Source organism: Diaphorina citri, unplaced genomic scaffold, assembly GCF_000475195.1.
Source record: "Diaphorina citri unplaced genomic scaffold, Diaci psyllid genome assembly version 1.1 scaffold3449, whole genome shotgun sequence".
Classification (NCBI taxonomy): Eukaryota; Metazoa; Arthropoda; class Insecta; order Hemiptera; family Psyllidae; genus Diaphorina; species Diaphorina citri.
This window is the reverse complement of record NW_007380856.1, coordinates 1-19,029: the sequence shown is the minus strand read 5'-3', so window position 1 is coordinate 19,029 and position 19,029 is coordinate 1. Positions and strand designations below refer to the sequence as shown.

Here is a 19,029-nt window from a genome sequence, read left to right as displayed (position 1 = left end):
GAAATCAATAATTAGAGGATCAATCTTATATATTTCCAGCACTTTCAACAACCAAGAGTGGGGAACACTATCGTACGCATTATTATTATTATTATTAGTATTATTTTTTTGTAATCTGCAAGAACACTAGCACTCATTTTAATTTCCTTGACTGATCAAATAATTCCATATTAATTTCCAGAGTAATCAAAGCCAATGGTGGAAAGCCTCCCATGACCTACCAGAAACTCGTTTCAGTTCTAGAATCTCTCCCCAAACCTAAACCTGCTGATGATGCCCCCACTTCATTACCGAGGGAATGTCAAGGTATTCTACACCCTGATGAACACTTGGTTCCTACGATGAAAGAAATGGGCCTGGATGAGAGTTCCATACCGCTGTGCAAATTTCCAGGAGGCGAGACCGAAGCTCTAAAAAGATTGGAAAAGTCTTTGGCAAATAAGGTAAGTAGATTCAAATAAGGTTTCATTGATATTTGGGAGTGATATTTTTATGATAGTACAAAAACCCAATAGAGCAAACGACCTAATGTCCTTAGTGTTGAAGCTCCTCTAAGGAATAAAAAATCTCAGCTTTTACAGACTACGAGGGTCCTTAGTTTTTTCAACCAACCGTCTCCATTCGATTCTCATCGCGATGTTTTGCCATTCATTCATGTCTATGTCCTAATTGTTGTTTTCAGGAATGGGTACGAAAATTTGAAAAGCCCAACACCGCTCCCAACAGCTTAGAGCCTAGCACAACTGTGTTGAGTCCGTACCTGAAGTTCGGGTGTTTATCTGTGCGTCTCTTCTATCACGAACTGAAAAAGGTGAGCTGTGACAATCTTTATTCAAATATTCATACAAATAACTTTTTATGACCTTATCTCTCTTCGATGTATATCACAGTAATATGATGTTGAAAAAAAGCTTCCCTTTACTGTCCTCAAAGGAGTGCTAAGCTGCATTCCTAAAAGCAACTTTTCACGTCACATTTCATAGCAACCTTAATGATCATACAATATTTTAAAAGTTCATTTCTGTAATATTATGTCATATCTTTTGCAAAATGTCAAATAACTATGTCAAATAAATAAAATGCGAAGTTTTTTTATGTAACGTTAGGCCTGGTGCATTTTACGTCATGTCGTAAAGTCGATGACTGTGTTCTTTTTATGCACGGACTAGAGCCTAGCACAACTGTGTTGAGTCCGTACCTGAAGTTCGGGTGTTTATCTGTGCGTCTCTTCTATCACGAACTGAAAAAGGTGAGGTGTGACAAGCATAATTACCCAGTAATATGATGTTATAAAAAAGCTTCCCTTTACTGTCCTCAAAGGAGCGCTAAGCTGCATTCCTAAAAGCAACTTTTCACGTCACATTTCATAGCAACCTTAATGATCATACAATATTTTAAAAGTTCATTTCTGTAATATTATGTCATATCTTTTGCAAAATGTCAAATAAATGTGTCAAATAAATAAAATGCGAAGTTTTTTATGTAACGTTAGGCCTGGTGCATTTTACGTCATGTCGTAAAGTCGATGACTGTGTTCTTTTTATACACGGATGATAATAAATAATTTGCCGTCAACATTTCAGATCCTAGCTACTGGGCCCCACGCCAAACCTCCGGTGTCATTGTTAGGCCAAATCTACTGGCGAGAGTTCTACTACGTGGTGGGATCTGATACACCAAACTTTGATAAGATGAAGGGGAACAAGATATGCTGCCAGGTCGATTGGGATACGAACGAGAAATACCTGGAAGCGTGGAGTCACGTAAGTATGACGTCATTATGGACTAGTTTTAAAGGGATTTAAAAGGCGTTAATTATTATGAACCACGAGAGTAATGATTGAAACTTTCAATGTTTTGTAGGTCTCTTTGATAAGATGAAGGGGAACAAGATATGCTGCCAGGTCGATTGGGATACGAACGAGAAATACCTGGAAGCGTGGAGTCACGTAAGTGTGACGTCATTATGGACTAGTTTTAAAGGGATTTAAAAGGCGTGAATTATTATGAACCACGAGAGTAATGATTGAAATTTTCAATGTTTTGTAGGTCTTCTCATAAAGAGATTTTATGGGGGAAAAACAACGAATATTGTTACTGTTCGCCACTCATAAGCACCTACTCCATCGTCACTATGTATATTGAGTTATTGAGGGCACTCTGATACCATCAAAAGGATAGGTCCGATTTATTATTATTTTTATAATTACATATTTACATTTTTAGCTTGCGAGAATTGTTAGAGAATTCAGGGAGACTGGTATCAAAATTCCGAATGAGCCTTCTTGTTTATTGAAAGTCAGCTGATCAATATATCCATCCATGTCAATGTCAAATTTGTGATCACAAGTTAGTGTTGTGATTTCATTATTACATTTATAAACTAGATCACATAGCTTCAGGTGGGAGTAATGAAAACATGTTTTTTTTTTTTTTTTTTTTTTTTTTTTTTATCCATACTTTTCCAGTAACGGAAAAGTTCAGTTAGAAAATTTCCATCGCGGCCGGGATTTGAACCCAACACCTCCAGGTTGAGAATCATTGCTCTTAACTACTCAGCCACAGAGATAGGCTCCTATATGATATTGTGGTTCAAAAACTATCTTCTTCTTCTTCTTTTGGTGCCATATTTTATTGAACTTTGGCAACCATGATAGCTAATTCATTCTGTTCATGGGTTGCTTGAAGAAGATCTGAGGCATCTACTATCCAACTATCTACTTAGTAGCTACAAGGCAAAAACTGTATCTACTATTTATTTATTATTATTTTTTAGGGTAAAACAGGCTATCCATTCATAGACGCCATCATGAGACAGCTGAGGCTGGAAGGTTGGATTCATCACTTAGCACGACATGCTGTAGCGTGTTTCCTCACACGAGGAGACCTGTATCTATCTTGGGAAGAAGGACAAAGCGTAAGTAGATTCATATAATAATAGTGATTATTTATACTGCTCGCATAGGACTGAAAACTCCCTTTATTCCAGCAGTAGGCTACTACTATTATTGTGGTCAAATTCTCAAATAATATTGAGGATAAAATTCCATGCCTCGGGTTGGATTGAACCCACATTGGATCCTGTTTACCAGGCGAGCGTCTTAACCAATTAAAGTTCGCTCCGGGCGGGAATCGACCCCGCGACTTACCTTCGAAGCTAACTGGTCTGGCGGCCCTAACTTTGGCTCCTTTATCGGGTGGGGGCGCTCGATTGAGCCCTGTTGCTCTATTATTAATTGAATAGACGTCCAAGACAACTATGTATGTATAACAACGGAGATATTATAGAATGTACCGATAAGGAAACTTAACGTCCCGATAAGGAATGTTACTTGGCTCCGGGCGGGAATCGACCCCGCGACTTACCTTCGAAGCTAACTGGTCTGGCGGCCCTAACTTTGGCTCCTTTATCGGGTGGGGGCGATCTATTGAGCCCTGTTGCTCTATTATTAATTGAATAGACGCCCAAGACAACTATGTATGTATAACAACGGAGATATTATAGAGTGTACCGATAAGGAAACTTAACGTCCCGATAAGGAATGTTACTTGTACTTAAATTCAAACAAGTAAATTTCTTTTGCAGGTGTTTGAAGAGCTATTGCTGGATGCTGATTGGGCAATGAACGCGGGTAACTGGATGTGGCTCTCAGCCTCGGCATTTTTCCATCAGTTCTTCCGAGTGTATAGTCCGGTAGCTTTCGGCAAGAAGACGGACAAGTTTGGTGAATATATAAAGTGAGTATAAGCAGAAAACTCTTCTCCGAAGAACTTTAAAGATATCTGTACCAGCCTAGTGAGCTTGGCAGCTTGGTTGGTAACGCGTCTGCCTTGTAAGCGCTAGGCCGCGGGTTCGATTCCAGCACGGGGCATCCTGATCGGGTAAATTTCTTTTGCAGGTGTTTGAAGAGCTATTGCTGGATGCTGATTGGGCAATGAACGCGGGTAACTGGATGTGGCTCTCAGCCTCAGCATTTTTTCATCAGTTCTTCCGAGTGTATAGTCCGGTAGCTTTCGGCAAGAAGACGGACAAGTTTGGTGAATATATAAAGTGAGAATAAGCAGAAAACTCTTCTCCGAAGAACTTTAAAGATATCTGTGCCAGCCTAGTGAGCTTGGTTGGTAACGTGTCTGCCTTGTAAGCGCTAGGCCGCGGGTTCGATTCCCGCACGGGGCATCCTGAACGAATAATGTTAATTCTCGGAACGGTTGGCTTTCTCCTACCCTGTCTTCCTTCTCTCTTCGATTTCGGGACGATAAGACCTTAGCAGTTACAGTTCCCTAAAAAAAAAAAAAAAAAAAAAAATGCGGAATTGAATACTGTGAATTCTCGTTTTTGCAGGAAGTATCGTTCCTGAGCTGAAGAAATTATTCCTGTGGAATACTACATCTATTTCACCTTGGGAGGCGCCCCTGTCTTATCCAGAAAACAGCTGGCTGTTGTCCATAGGCGTGGAGTATCCGAAACGAAGATTGCATACATGAGGACTATACAAAGAAGAAGAACATTAGCGAGGCTCTCCGCCGCTTTAAGAAGAAACAAAGCTAATGGTGAGATTTTTTTTTTTTCGGTCTGTTTGCATGTTAATATGGAAATTGATTGCTAAGGAGGCACTTTTTTTTAAAAGAGGGAACTGTAACTGCCAAGGTATTATCGTGCGAAAGCGAAGAAGGAAGACAAGATAGTGTCTTCTTCTCCTTCACTATTTTAAATTCTCGGCACTTTAAGGGATAGAGGGAACTGTAAGAACGGAGGAAAAGAGACAGGATAGAAAGAAGACAGCCGTTTCGAATATCATCTTTTAAGGATAAAGTTTGTTTAGGGCGGGAATCGAACCTGCGACTAGGCTTTACAAGGTAGGTGCGCAGGTTGGCGGCCTTTACCTTCCTCAGCCCTGGCTGAGACATTTCTGTTTGCAATATCTTGGTTTGATCATAGAACATATTTTGCCATTTTAGTTCCAATTTATTTGTCCCGTTTAGATATCAATTACTTAATTTGTTTTGATTTCACCCACATTCTAGCATCAGCAGGTGAAAAGGGCAGTGATAGCAGTACATCATCATCACCAACAGGCAAGTCTGACTCCAAATCCAAAAGAAAATCTAGTACTCAGACAACATTGAGTTTTACCAAAAAGAAAAAGTCGTAACCTTTTCACGTTCAATACAAGAGGCTTCTCGCATACTGAAAGCGTAGTCGCGCGACTAGGTAACCTCCAGTGTAAGAGGTCAGTATAGTTGTGTTTTCCTTTCGGAAACAATTCCAAGGGCGCGCCATCTTGGATTTCCTATGGTTTAGTACAGGCGCTATCACGCCTAAAGAGGGAAAACGAGCTTTTCAGAGAGGAAATTCCGAAAGAAAAATACGACTTTTATTGGCTTGGATTTTAAGGCGGGGTCGCGCGGTTACGCTTCTAATATGCGAGAGGCCTGAATGATAGACTGATTCATTTGTCCTGAACTGACATGTCCTATTGTTTTGTTGCCATTGGATATTTATTAGTACCTGATTGTTAAAAATACTCGAATTACTTTTTTGTTCCGTCCACTATTTCCAAATTTTTATCAATGCACAAAACTACACTCAGCACTTGCTCCTAGAGGTAGTCTAAGATGCACCTTTTTAACCTATATTCGTTCGATAGCAAAATCTAGCATAGAAGGGCCCACCTATGGAAAGATTCAAATAATAAATCTCCAGCCTTTATTATTTGGTAACAACCAGCTACAAAGGTGTGTGTTAAATCTCCGATAGTAAGAAGGCATGAAAAAATAAACTCCAAACTTTTTGCATTTTATTCAACTGTCATTGATATTTTTAAATATCTCAATTTTTATTGAGAAATACTGTTTATTCTCTAAGTACATTTTTTACTTAAATAAATTAATAACTCTGTCACACTCTCTCTTTTTCTTGTCTCGAAAAACTGTCTAAAATGCTCCATAAATAGATGCACTGATCTTTATATTTTTATAAACGTTAAGTTCTTATTTCTTCTGTCTTTAAGCAAACTAAGATGTGTTTGCTTGCTATCTTACGAAAAATGTGAGTAAAGGAAACTGTAAAAAAGGACAAAGTTCCGAAAGAGTGCAAACGAGCTACTGTTTGTAGTGTTAAAGCGTCCGGCGTCCTAATGGGATTTGGCAAATAAGGTAAGTAGATTCAAATAAGGTTTCATTGATATTTGGGAGTGATATTTTTATGATAGTACAAAAACCCAATAGAGCGAACGACCTAATGTCCTTAGTGTTAAAGCTTCTCTAAGGAATAAAAAATCTCAGCTTTTACAGACTGCGAGGGTCCTTAGTTTTTTCAACCAACCTTCTCCATTCGGGTCCGACAGGAACTTGTTCGCTTCGGGCGTGTCGAACTCAGTGGGATTCGGTAGTTTGACGCCTAGAGCGGCCTCTAACGCAGGGAACATGTGCAGACGGCGGAAGGGGGGCGTGAAATCGATTTCGACGGGAGACCCGGACTCCGGCCCGTCGGGATGATAGGTGACCTTGTATGAACCGTGAGTACTCTTCACCATACCTGAGGAAAAAGTTCAAATTAAAAATCAAATTGATCCCAAGGGCAAGGAAAATCGAGACCCTTAACAAAAATGTAGTGTGCCTGAAGGCACGTGATGTGTTACAATTACAAATGGAAAAAAATATTGTGTCCTGGAATACCAGAATACCACACCAACTTTTGAACCAGTGCGATGCCCGGCCTATATATTTAATGAAGGGTATGTATTTGGGTAAAAAATAAAACAAGACCTTAGCATTTACAGTTCCTTCTATCAAACTTTTTTTTTAATACTGATGATAAAACGCTTAAAATGTTTGGAAAAATCCAATTCGGAGGTCAAAGCTATGGTGAAATTCGGAGGTAAAAAAGTTGGATCAGGGAAGACAATTGCAAAGATAAACTTCGCCTAATAGCTTTAACCAAAACTTAGACCAGCCACTCACTATCAGGCAGACCTGACAGGCGGACCTTTTCAGCCGTACCTGTCAGATCTATCTGATAGTGTGTGTTTTGTGTGTTTGTGCTCGAACTGTAACAAAGCGGGTCTTATCATCCCAAATTTCCTCAACATTTAAACCACTTACAAAGGGGCTAATTACATTCGAAGTCGTGCCCCTTTTAAAGTAAATTTATTTTAAAAAATAAACTACTTACTTTTCTCCTCTCACGTCTGCCAGAAGAATGGTAATGTGTTTGATAAGTTCGGTTTTAAACTCCGAGTTATTCACCAGGATGGGAACATTGCTGCAAGTCACGAGGGAAAACGTGGCAGTGTAGACCAGTCTTTGAAATTCAGCCTTCAAGTCGAGAAACCTCTTCTCATCCATGGCAAGGGTCTGGAAAAACAACATAGTTGAGAAAAAAAATTAAAACTAATGACTTTTTTAGAAATCGGACACTGACTTGGAGATAACACCTTTGTATGTCTGTTGCTTTTTTTTTTTTTTTTTTTTTTTTTTTTTTTCGTTTTTGTTGTTGTTGTAGCAGTGTGGCTGCACCGTGGAAGGTTGAAGGTCTTTAGCCATGATTACTTGGCCCGTTCCAAACCGCAGTCAACCATCATGAGGACCTGTCCTCTAAAGCATGATAATAAACCCTTTGTAACCTCCAGCTAGCCAAGCTGGTTAGGGTTTGGCTGATCTGATCCCTATTTATAGTCCCAAAGACACTGTCTCCTAAACGTCTAACCAAGATGTTTTAAAAGGGGCATCTTCTGGTAAAAAACCCCCCATTCAAAGCAGCCCTCAAACTGCTGGCCACACAATAAGAATAGGAGTGAAAAGTCCCTTTACTCTCGCAGTCTAAACAAGGTCTTCTGGCTGGTAATAAATCACATATAACACTTTTAAAAGAACAACAGTATATGTAGCTCTTCTCACCTTGAGATATAGCTCGGGTGCAATCCTCATGTACAAGTCCATATTCAAATCGTTATGATGCGTCACGAATGGTTTGGCCGTGGCTCCTCCCGCTATCATGTTCATCATGGGAGTTTCCACCTCTAGGAACCCGAGGGAGTCCAAGTAGCGTCGCACGTACGCGATGATCTGAGCGCGAACTATGAACTTGTGTCGAATGCGCTCGTTGATCATCAGATCGAGGTACCTTTGACGGAACCGAGTTTCCTGTTGGAATGGGACAGTAATAAAACATATATCTTTTATTTCACATCCAAAATGGGTACGCTTTCTACCATTGACAGTATGATACCAATAAACATTTAATGAAAAAAGTAGTTGAGTATAGTAATAGTTGACAGTAATAGAATCATGAGTCATGTGAACATTTCTTCTTGTTCTCCTTTCAGTGCCCATCACCCTAGTGCAGCGATTCTCAACCGGAGGAACGTGAGAGACCCTCCGGGGGTATGCAAAAAGAAAATTGTGTATTGCATTCTGAAGACTGAAATTACTTTACTTATCTTATAGGAAGAAAAGTAATATTTTTATCTTGTTCCTGACTCCTATTTTTAAATGGCCTCGATACTAAATATTTCCCAAGAAAACATCCACACAACACCAAAAATAAAATTGTGTATTGCATTCTGAAGACTGAAATTACTTTACTTATCTTATAGGAAGAAAAGTAATATTTTTATCTTGTTCCTGACTCCTCTTTTTAAATGGCCTCGATACTAAATATTTTCCAAGAAAACATCCACACAACACCAAAAACCCTCGCTCACCTTGTCTTTAACGCCGAAGTGCATATGAGGCAACATATGTAAACAGGGGGAGAGAAGGGTCAGCTTTTTCGGTATGATCGAGAGTTCGCCCTTCTTGGTTTTGCCTGGAGATCCAGTCACACCAATAATGTCTCCTCGCTTAATTTTCACCAAATCCGACGCAAACTCTTCCTCAGACTGATACATACGAGCGTTGGCCATCACCTGTGAAATACATACCGAGATGGAAATGAGTCATAACTCTAACCATTTATCTACAGTTAGACTCTAAAGTAGTCCCTTCATCCACCCTTGGAGGGCGATTATAAGAGGACAACTGCTGGCTTTCGCCTCAGTTCTCTTTCAATTAGACTATGGAATTCTCTTCAAAGAGAAAGGTAGGTACTCAAAAAGTGTAGGAACATTCCAAACTTCCCTGGTAAAAAATCTAAAAGGATCTTTTACTGTGAAAAAGAAGTGTACAAAACTAAAACTAAAAAAGAAAAGAAAAAAAGATGAGTGTTTCACCACCGTTTATATTTCCTAGCAATAAAACAACTGCTACATTGGACGCATGTGGCCTGTGTCGTAGCATGCCTCTCATCAGATAAGGGCAAGAAGAGACACAAAATAAAGACTTTCAAATAAGTAGAGGTATCTAAAATAGACCCAAAATTTTGGAAGTAAACTCGTACTCGAACAATGGAACATACAGCTTCAAAAAGATTACCTACCTAAGCCTCGGTGGTGTAGTGGTCAAGACGCTCGCTCGAATTACTTTTTTGTTCCGTCCACTATTTCCAAATTTTTATCAATGCACAAAACTACACTCAGCACTTGCTCCTAGAGGTAGTCTAAGATGCACCTTTTTAACCTATATTCGTTCGATAGCAAAATCTAGCATAGAAGGGCCCACCTATGGAAAGATTCAAATAATAAATCTCCAGCCTTTATTATTTGGTAACAACCAGCTACAAAGGTGTGTGTTAAATCTCCGATAGTAAGAAGGCATGAAAAAATAAACTCCAAACTTTTTGCATAGGGCCCACCTATGGAAAGATTCAAATAATAAATCTCCAGCCTTTATTATTTGGTAACAACCAGCTACAAAGGTGTGTGTTAAATCTCTGATCGTAAGAAGGCATAAAATAATAAACTCCAAACTTTTTGCAATTTATTCAACTGTCATTGATATTTTTAAATATCTCAATTTTTATTGAGAAATACTGTTTATTCTCTAAGTACATTTTTTACTTAAATAAATTAATAACTCTGTCACACTCTCTCTTTTTCTTGTCTCGAAAAACTGTCTAAAATGCTCCATAAATAGATGCACTGATCTTTATATTTTTATAAACGTTAAGTTCTTATTTCTTCTGTCTTTAAGATTTTGACACTACAATACAATACTAAGATGTGTTTGCTTGCTATCTTACGAAAAATGTGAGTAAAGGAAACTGTAAAAAAAAGGACAAAGTTCCGAAAGAGTGCAAACGAGCTACTGTTTGTAGTGTTAAAGCGTCCGGCGTCCTAAAGGGAAAAAAAGTTTCAGGAAAAAAGAATACCTACAAATGTATGTGTAATGGAAGGAAAATCATGTTAATGAATACTTGGATTAGGCAATTTCTGGCAGGATTGTGCAATGTTGCCAACAGTTGCGAGGACAGTTCAAGTGCTTGAAGATGAAGCGGTGTTGTTAGAAGGTGCGGTGTTGTCAGAAGATGCGTCGTTTTCTTTGGACTCCTCTTCAGTCGTAATGGGTTTGTTACTTTCTGGTCGCATGGCGGGGAACAAAAGAACCTCCTGAAAATGTAAAAAAAAAATGATAAATTCATATGAAAAAATTGAAAAATACAAGACCTTTTTTTTCTGTGAGTAAAAGAGACGAGGCTGGATGAGGTTACTGTGAATAGGTGGATATCTCTTCGCCGAATGGAGGGTAAAACCCTCTCGTTACAAAAACCTTGCATACAGAGTTTTTTTTTTTCTTTTCTTTTTTTTAAGAGGTTTGATAGAGGGAACTGTAACGGCTGAGCTCTTATCGTCCCGAAATTTAAGAGAGAGGGAAGATAGGATAGGAGAAAGCATGCCGTTCAGAGAACCAACCTCATCTGTTTGGAATAGAATCCGCCCCAGACGGGAACCAAACCCGCAAAACAAGCATCAGCTATACGTAATATCCTTCCGTTACCCAAGAGCTCACCAAAACTCTCTTAAAAGAGGTAAAAGAACAGCTTGACAATTTTCACATCTTGTTATCCAAACTGATGGATAAGGATAAATCAAAGACAGGCAAGATATTGTACCTATTTGGGCAAAATGAAAATTTTGGAAGGAAAAACAGCTGATTTACTCCATTTAGCCACCTACCTTGGGACTTTGTACTGACATGGGGTTGTTGAAATTTTGACAAAATGTTCAACTTTGTGGGCGAAAGCTGTGAGAATACATTTTCCTCATCAGGTATCAGGTAGACCTTTTCAGCCGTACCTATCAGGTCTACCTGATAGTGGCTGGCCTTACGCACGGTCTATTTCTATCTTCTTTCCTCCCTTTTACTCACCAGAAATCAAGTCCTCGGTCAAATGCATCAGGTCGTTGTAGTCAGCGTAGGCCATGTAGAACTCGCACGTGGTGAACTCTGGATTGTGAGTCAAGTCTATGCCTTCGTTACGAAACTGACGACCCACCTCATATACTCGATCTAGACCTCCTACAACTAGCATCTGGCAAGGCAAATAAATACATTTTCTTATCATCGTTACAGCAAACTAGTAATAATAAATGGAAATGGATTTGAATAATCAGTTCATTCTGTCACACATGCCTTCAAATAAACTACTTACTTTTCTCCTCTCACGTCTGCCAGAAGAATGGTAATGTGTTTGATAAGTTCGGTTTTAAACTCCGAGTTATTCACCAGGATGGGAACATTGCTGCAAGTCACGAGGGAAAACGTGGCAGTGTAGACCAGTCTTTGAAATTCAGCCTTCAAGTCGAGAAACCTCTTCTCATCCATGGCAAGGGTCTGGAAAAACAACATAGTTGAGAAAAAAAATTAAAACTAATGACTTTTTTAGAAATCGGACACTGACTTGGAGATAACACCTTTGTATGTCTGTTGCTTTTTTTTTTTTTTTTTTTTTTTTTTTTTTTCGTTTTTGTTGTTGTTGTAGCAGTGTGGCTGCACCGTGGAAGGTTGAAGGTCTTTAGCCATGATTACTTGGCCCGTTCCAAACCGCAGTCAACCATCATGAGGACCTGTCCTCTAAAGCATGATAATAAACCCTTTGTAACCTCCAGCTAGCCAAGCTGGTTAGGGTTTGGCTGATCTGATCCCTATTTATAGTCCCAAAGACACTGTCTCCTAAACGTCTAACCAAGATGTTTTAAAAGGGGCATCTTCTGGTAAAAAACCCCCCATTCAAAGCAGCCCTCAAACTGCTGGCCACACAATAAGAATAGGAGTGAAAAGTCCCTTTACTCTCGCAGTCTAAACAAGGTCTTCTGGCTGGTAATAAATCACATATAACACTTTTAAAAGAACAACAGTATATGTAGCTCTTCTCACCTTGAGATATAGCTCGGGTGCAATCCTCATGTACAAGTCCATATTCAAATCGTTATGATGCGTCACGAATGGTTTGGCCGTGGCTCCTCCCGCTATCATGTTCATCATGGGAGTTTCCACCTCTAGGAACCCGAGGGAGTCCAAGTAGCGTCGCACGTACGCGATGATCTGAGCGCGAACTATGAACTTGTGTCGAATGCGCTCGTTGATCATCAGATCGAGGTACCTTTGACGGAACCGAGTTTCCTGTTGGAATGGGACAGTAATAAAACATATAATACCTTTTATTTCGCATCCAAAATAGGTACGCTTTCTACTCTTGACAGTATGACAGATGACACCAATAAACATTTAATGAAAAAAGTAGTTGAGTATAAGTAGTAATAGTTTACAGTAATAAAATCATGAGTCATGTGAACATTTCTTCTTGTTCTCCTTTCAGTGCCCATCACCCTAGTGCAGCGATTCTCAACCGGGGGAACGTGAGAGACCCTCCGGGGGTATGCAAAAAGAAAATTGTGTATTGCATTCTGAAGACTGAAATTACTTTACTTATCTTATAGGAAGAAAAGTAATATTTTTATCTTGTTCCTGACTCCTCTTTTTAAATGGCCTCGATACTAAATATTTTCCAAGAAAACATCCACACAACACCAAAAACCCTCGCTCACCTTGTCTTTAACGCCGAAGTGCATATGAGGCAACATATGTAAACAGGGGGAGAGAAGGGTCAGCTTTTTCGGTATGATCGAGAGTTCGCCCTTCTTGGTTTTGCCTGGAGATCCAGTCACACCAATAATGTCTCCTCGCTTAATTTTCACCAAATCCGACGCAAACTCTTCCTCAGACTGATACATACGAGCGTTGGCCATCACCTGTGAAATACATACCGAGATGGAAATGAGAGTGATAACTCTAACCATTTATCTACAGTTAGACTCTAAAGTAGTCCCTTCATCCACCCTTGGAGGGCGATTCTAAGAGGGCAACTGCTGGCTTTCGCCTCAGTTCTCTTTCAATTAGACTTTGGAATTCTCTTCAAAGAGAAAGGTACTCAAAAAGTGTAGGAACATTCCAAACTTCTCTGGTAAAAAATCTAAAAGGATCTTTTACTGTGAAAAAGAAGTGTACAAATATAAATAAGCACTATTATTATTATTACCTGAATTTTCAGGCCCTCTCCTCGCAAATCGTAGAACATGAGCTTGGTTCCCGACTCTCGGATAGCATGCACTCGCCCTGCCACACTCAGCGTGACATTCTCAAGCACCTGGGCATCGGGCAGATCGCTATACTTCTCGATAAAGTCCTCCAGAGACGAAGTCACCGTGAACTTGTGCGGGTAAGGGTGAGGTCCCTGCTCCTTCATCTGTTCAACAGCGGCGCTCCGTAGTCGGAAGAATTCCTGCGGGAAGAGAGAGCATTGGACAAAGTGAGTTTCAAATTTTCAACCAGACGATTTTTCTCTTAAAAAATAATAATAAAAAAAAGACGAATGTTTCACCACCGTTTTTATGTTTCACCACCGCATGTGGTCTGTGTCGTAGCATGCCCACACAATACTTCCAATTTAGGTGTTAAGTCAACACGAGAAAACCAGAAAGTAACCCTTTTGTCTGTTTGTTTCACTTGTATGTATATCTGTTTCACTATATCTCTCGAACGATTAGTCCGATTTTAATGAAATTTGGCAAGCATGTTTAAGGTTAATTATAATTAATAAAGGAAATTTCCTCATTAATTCCTGCGGGAAGAGAGAGCATTGGACAAAGTGAGTTTCAAATTTTCAACCAGACGATTTTTCTCTTAAAAAATAATAATAAAAAAAGACGAATGTTTCACCACCGTTTTTATTTCGTAGCAATGAGACAACTGTTACATTAGACGCATGTGTTCTGTGTCGTAGCATGCCCACACAATACTTCCAATTTAGGTGTTAAGTCAACACGAGAAACCAGAAAGTAACCCTTTTGTCTGTTTGTTTCACTTGTATGTATATCTGTTTCACTATATCTCTCGAACGATCAGTCCGATTTTAATGAAATTTGGCAAGCATGTTTAAGGTTAATTAAGTAATACATAAAGGAAATTTCCTCATTTTTCAGGTGGGTGACCATCACTGTCTGGGTCCCTGATAGATCACTGAAGTCAAGCACTGTTGTGTGTAGTTGGTATTCAGGTGGGTGACTGTTTGGGCAGTTGTGTGCTGCTGGCTATTCTCTGCCCCACTGAGGTTGGGTAAGTGTCGAATGCGCTCGTTGATCATCAGATCGAGGTACCTTTGACGGAACCGAGTTTCCTGTTGGAATGGGACAGTAATAAAACATATAATACCTTTTATTTCGCATCCAAAATAGGTACGCTTTCTACTCTTGACAGTATGACAGATGACACCAATAAACATTTAATGAAAAAAGTAGTTGAGTATAAGTAGTAATAGTTTACAGTAATAAAATCATGAGTCATGTGAACATTTCTTCTTGTTCTCCTTTCAGTGCCCATCACCCTAGTGCAGCGATTCTCAACCGGGAAAAATTACTTGTGAGAAGAATACCTGATGCAATTAAAGAATTGTTATATCAGCAAAATATGAACCTTATGTCAAACTATATTTTTTTATTTCAACTTCATTCGCTAAAGGAGGTTGTATTTATTCCACAAAATAGATTTAGCGATACGGGAGTTTTCCCCCCAACAATGGATGTACTGTTTTTTATGAAGTCAACACGTCAAATCTCATATTAACTGAAAATTCGAATATATTTAATACATTAGGGGTCACTTTTCATGAGAGAAATTCACTTTTCATCGAAAGAAAAAAGAAAAACGATGATCACAACACACTGGACTGGGATTTCACTACACATTCGGAAAAGTTTTCACTGTCAGATTTTGAAATTTCGCGCTATTTACTTGGTAGAGTGCGCGAATCAGGAAAAGGTCGACTCACGAGTCGTACGAGGCACAGGGGCCTATTTCATGATTTTTTTTTTTTTTTCTTTCGAACTTTCGATTACGACATGAATCTACTTCAGTTTTTGATCTTCTCAACAATTTTTTTTCACAGTCAAACAAAATTTGCTTTAAAATGGCCTGAACAAATAATTTCGCCGTACATTTTAGCGATTTTTACCCAAATCTGATCTACCTACAAGAACGCTCATGCGGATTTTTGCGAAAGCAAAAATGTACAACACGCGAACGAAATATTCAAATCTTTTTGTAAACAAAAAACTTTTGCGGGCTTTCAAAAAAGTTAAATTGCAAATCAAATATTTGATTAAAAAATTGAAAAGTGTTTAAAGGAAGTCTAATTATAGTTAAAATGATTAGGTCCAGTTTTGGTACTTTATTCTTGATACTTTCTCAGTGTTTAATAACTTTGGCCATTGATAAAGCTGGGTACATTTTGTTTTGTCCTTGTATGGGTAAGAAAACAATCATAAACTTTGTTTGTTCAATGTTGCTTGGTTACCGTTAAATGCCCTGTCTTTCCGTGCACTTGTATGCAGGGGTTCATTATCATGCCCTACTTATCAACCACTTTGGTTTCATATGGAAATCTCAAGAAGTATAACCCACATATGCATACAGATGGATACAATGAACTTGTAGTTGAATCTTAAAAAGTTGAGAAATCTTTCATACCCTTGAACAGTTGGTTACTTTACTTGGTTATAAGCACATGCAAAAACACTTATGAATGTCCCTCATCATATGGGTGAGAAGAGACACTTATATGCTGAGTTAAGCCATGAGAGCCAAGGCCTACATTGAAGTTATGCCAAACTTGACCAAACCCTTCTCTCTTTTTCGCTAATATCTCAGTTGCTCCATATCAGAGTGCATTGGGGATTTGTCTAGTAATTAGAAAACTTCCTACCATGTTCACTATTATTTGACTTATTTACTCAGTACCAGAAGTTTGTCTCTTAAGATAAGATAACATAAGATATAAAAAAGGCCCCAAAAAAAGGCCCAAACCCTTCTCTCTTTTTCGCTAATATCTCAGTTGCTCCATATCAGAGTGCATTGGGGATTTGTCTAGTAATTAGAAAACTTCCTATTGTGTTCACTATTATTTGACTTATTTACTCAGTACCAGAAGTTTGTCTCTTAAGATAAGATAAAAAAAAAAGCCCCAAAAAAAGGTAGCCACTATGGAACATTTGCTTTTTTTATCTCATTTAATATGTTACAGGAAGATTTGGTAATCAAGCAGACAATTTTCTGGGTGCTCTAGCACTGGCCAAAGGCATAAATAGAACCCTGGTACTTCCCCCATGGGTTGAGTACAGATATGGTGAACCTAAATCTGTAAGTAAAACAATGTTATTCAATAACACTTTTATAAAAGCTTTACAAGTCCCATAGTGTCCCATAGAAAAGCTACCAGAAAACATTTTACATTTTTATAAAGTGATAGATATCTAATCTGCAATATTATTTTGTTATCATTGTCTTAACTTTTTTAACTTAATTTTTTTCCATTTTATTTTCAGATTCAAGTTCCATTTGATACATACTTCCAAGTGGAACCCCTGCAAGAATATCATAGGGTAATGACCATGGAGAAATTCATGCAGGATATTGCACCACACATATGGCCTCCTCACAAGAGAATTGGTAGGGAGAGATAAGTTAATCTATATATAAATATGTGATTATTATCTTTGTTTTATTTAGCTTTATGCTAAAGGAAAGGTACCTATGTAATTGTTTTGTCTGCAATCTTTTGAATATGAGAGTCTTACTTTTTGTTAAAAGCTTACAGTACACCTTTGAACAGTGGGGACATGTTTAAATCTTGTAAGATCTAGAAGGAGCTCTCTGTCAAATACTCATTTTCCCTCATTGTTAATGTTGTAAAAAAATCGCTAAATTAATCAATATTCTCTCCCTCCATTAGCATTCTGTTACATGGCACGAGGCTCTACAAACGAGTCTAGTTGTAATGCGAAAGAAGGTAATCCCTTTGGTCCATTCTGGGATACGTATGGCATCGATTTTGTCGGCTCCGAATTCTATGGCCCCCTCCATTATGACGTGCACCACTCTGACATTGCTGAACATTGGAAAATGCGCTATCCTTCTGATGATTGGCCAGGTAAATTGGTTATGAGTCCAAGGGTTTACACATTAAGGACCGCGGTACCGCTCCGCCTTGTCAAGTCAAAACAGTTTCGTTTAGGACATTCCTTTTCACTTATCAGATAAAAAAGATGTTCTCGCCAACCTTGTAAGCGGTAGGCCGCGGATTCGATTCCCGTTCAGGGGCGGCAGGAGCCCTTTATAATTTAAAATTAAGTAATGCTTTATTTTTCTAATAGGAGCCCTTTTAAATTTATACCACTCAGTCTCTGGCTATTGCCGAACGATGGGTAGAACCCCGTCACTAGCAGCTATACAGACGTTGAACCCCTTGGGAAAAAAATCCCTTTCAAACTTTCAATGTTTTCCAGTGATAGCATTTACCGGAGCGCCAGGCAGTTTCCCCGTTCAAGATGAGAACAGAGTGCTGCAAAAGTATTTGGTTTGGACTGAAAAGATTGCTAATCAAGCTAAAACTTTTATCAAGAACAAATTACCGGCCGGAGCTTACATTGGTATTCACCTGAGGAACGGCATTGATTGGGTATGTAAACTGAATTGATACAGATTTTTCTCCTTTCGGAGGGTAGTGCACCTCCCTTGTATTTATAAGCGCTAGGTCGCGAGTTCAATTTGCAGGGCGGACTTTATTCTAGACCAGGGGAGAACCATATCCTAAACAGATAAAGTTCGATTACAGAACGGCTGGCTTTCTGCTCTCCTGATCCTCTTTTCGATTTCGGGACAATAAAACCTCCGTTGTTACAGTTCCCTCTATCAAATCTCTGAAGAAGAAAAGAAAAAGATTAAAGCCACTACAAACATAACAACACCAATCAAATCTACTACAAACATAACAACACGGACAACACCAATCAAATTTGACCGTTCGAGAATTCTTGCAAGTTTACTCAAACAAATGTAAAATGGTCGCGCTATTACCGGCCGGAGCTTACATTGGTATTCACCTGAGGAACGGCATTGATTGGGTATGTAAACTGAATTGATACAGATTTTTCTCCTTTATACTAGCCTAGGTTGCTCGGAGGGTAGTGCACCTCCCTTGTATTTATAAGCGCTAGGTCGCGAGTTCAATTCGCAGGGCGGACTTTATCCTAGACCAGGGGAGAACCATATCCTAAACAGATAAAGTTCGATTACAGAACAGCTGGCTTTCTGCTCTCCTGATCTCCCCCTCTAGGACTTTATCCTAGACCAGGGGAGAACCATATCCTAAACAGATAAAGTTCGATTACAGAACAGCTGGCTTTCTGCTCTCCTGATCTCCTCCTCTATTAGATTTCGGGACAATAAAACCTCCGTTGTTACAGTTCCCTCGATCAAATCTCTGAAGAAGAAAAGAAAAAGATTACAAACTACAAACATAACAACACCAATCAAATCTACAACAAACATAACAACACGGACAACCCCCAATCAAATTTGACCGTTCGAGAATTCTTGCAAGTTTACTCAAACAAATGTAAAATGGTCGCGAATCAAATCTACAACAAACATAACAACACGGACAACCCCCAATCAAATTTGACCGTTCGAGAATTCTTGCAAGTTTACTCAAACAAATAATGTAGAATGGTCGCTCTAAAATTCAGACCTCAATTCGTTCGATCACTTCCAGGTCCGAGCATGCGAGCACGTGAACATGAGTCCCCTCTTGTTTGC

General features: G+C 39.0%; 3 protein-coding genes and 2 long non-coding RNA genes across 6 annotated transcripts; 3 read left to right on the top strand and 2 right to left on the bottom strand.

Annotated features, from left to right (window-relative positions):
* Window positions 1-152: 152 nt before the first annotated feature.
* LOC103520309 (cryptochrome-1) lies at window positions 153-3,742 on the top strand. 2 transcript variants are annotated; one of them, XM_026831482.1, is made up of 6 exons: window positions 153-443; window positions 683-811; window positions 1,584-1,691; window positions 1,878-1,949; window positions 2,777-2,917; window positions 3,587-3,742. In XM_026831482.1, exons 1-6 carry the CDS (start codon window positions 213-215, stop codon window positions 3,740-3,742), a joined length of 837 nt encoding a protein of 278 aa, XP_026687283.1. In that variant the 5' UTR covers window positions 153-212. The 2 variants fall into 2 exon arrangements, with proteins under 2 accessions (XP_026687283.1, XP_026687284.1); XM_026831483.1 differs by lacking the exon at window positions 1,878-1,949 and having other exon boundaries at window positions 1,584-1,763.
* A 748-nt stretch (window positions 3,743-4,490) lies between these two features.
* On the top strand, window positions 4,491-6,143 carry LOC108253815. The gene is made up of 2 exons (XR_001809823.2): window positions 4,491-4,551; window positions 5,026-6,143. It is a non-coding gene; the product is annotated as an uncharacterized LOC108253815 (long non-coding RNA).
* A 110-nt stretch (window positions 6,144-6,253) lies between these two features.
* Window positions 6,254-13,689, bottom strand: LOC103520308 (lysine--tRNA ligase). Its single transcript, XM_008485394.2, has 6 exons — window positions 13,418-13,689; window positions 12,927-13,130; window positions 12,256-12,501; window positions 11,248-11,410; window positions 6,326-6,538; window positions 6,254-6,264 (listed from the first exon to the last, which is right to left on the bottom strand). The coding sequence occupies exons 1-6, from the start codon at window positions 13,622-13,624 to the stop codon at window positions 6,254-6,256; spliced, it is 1,044 nt and encodes a 347-aa protein (XP_008483616.2). The 5' UTR covers window positions 13,625-13,689.
* On the bottom strand, window positions 9,473-10,516 carry LOC113471971. The gene is made up of 2 exons (XR_003394467.1): window positions 9,734-10,516; window positions 9,473-9,600 (listed from the first exon to the last, which is right to left on the bottom strand). It is a non-coding gene; the product is annotated as an uncharacterized LOC113471971 (long non-coding RNA).
* Window positions 13,690-15,495: 1,806 nt separating the features above from the next.
* LOC103520307 (GDP-fucose protein O-fucosyltransferase 1) lies at window positions 15,496-19,023 on the top strand (the record flags this gene model as incomplete). The annotated part of the gene is made up of 6 exons (XM_008485393.3): window positions 15,496-15,683; window positions 16,457-16,572; window positions 16,758-16,881; window positions 17,165-17,362; window positions 17,718-17,890; window positions 18,986-19,023. Coding segments are annotated over exons 1-6 (752 nt in total), but the record flags the coding sequence as incomplete, so codon positions are not given.
* Between the last annotated feature and the right edge of the window lie 6 nt (window positions 19,024-19,029).

Coding starts and splice junctions, on each gene's coding strand:
- LOC103520309 (XM_026831482.1), top strand. CDS start 213: ATGACCTACCAGAAACTCGTTTCAGTTCTAGAATCTCTCCCCAAACCT. Junction 1,692..1,877: donor ATACACCAAACTTTGATAAG/ATGAAGGGGAAC, acceptor CTCTTTGATAAG/ATGAAGGGGAACAAGATATG. Junction 2,918..3,586: donor CTTGGGAAGAAGGACAAAGC/GTAAGTAGATTC, acceptor TTTCTTTTGCAG/GTGTTTGAAGAGCTATTGCT.
- LOC103520308 (XM_008485394.2), bottom strand. CDS start 13,624: ATGAAGGAGCAGGGACCTCACCCTTACCCGCACAAGTTCACGGTGACT. Junction 13,131..13,417: donor GAGAGGGCCTGAAAATTCAG/GTAATAATAATA, acceptor TGTATTTCACAG/GTGATGGCCAACGCTCGTAT. Junction 6,539..11,247: donor GACCGAGGACTTGATTTCTG/GTGAGTAAAAGG, acceptor CTTTTTCCTCAG/GTATGGTGAAGAGTACTCAC.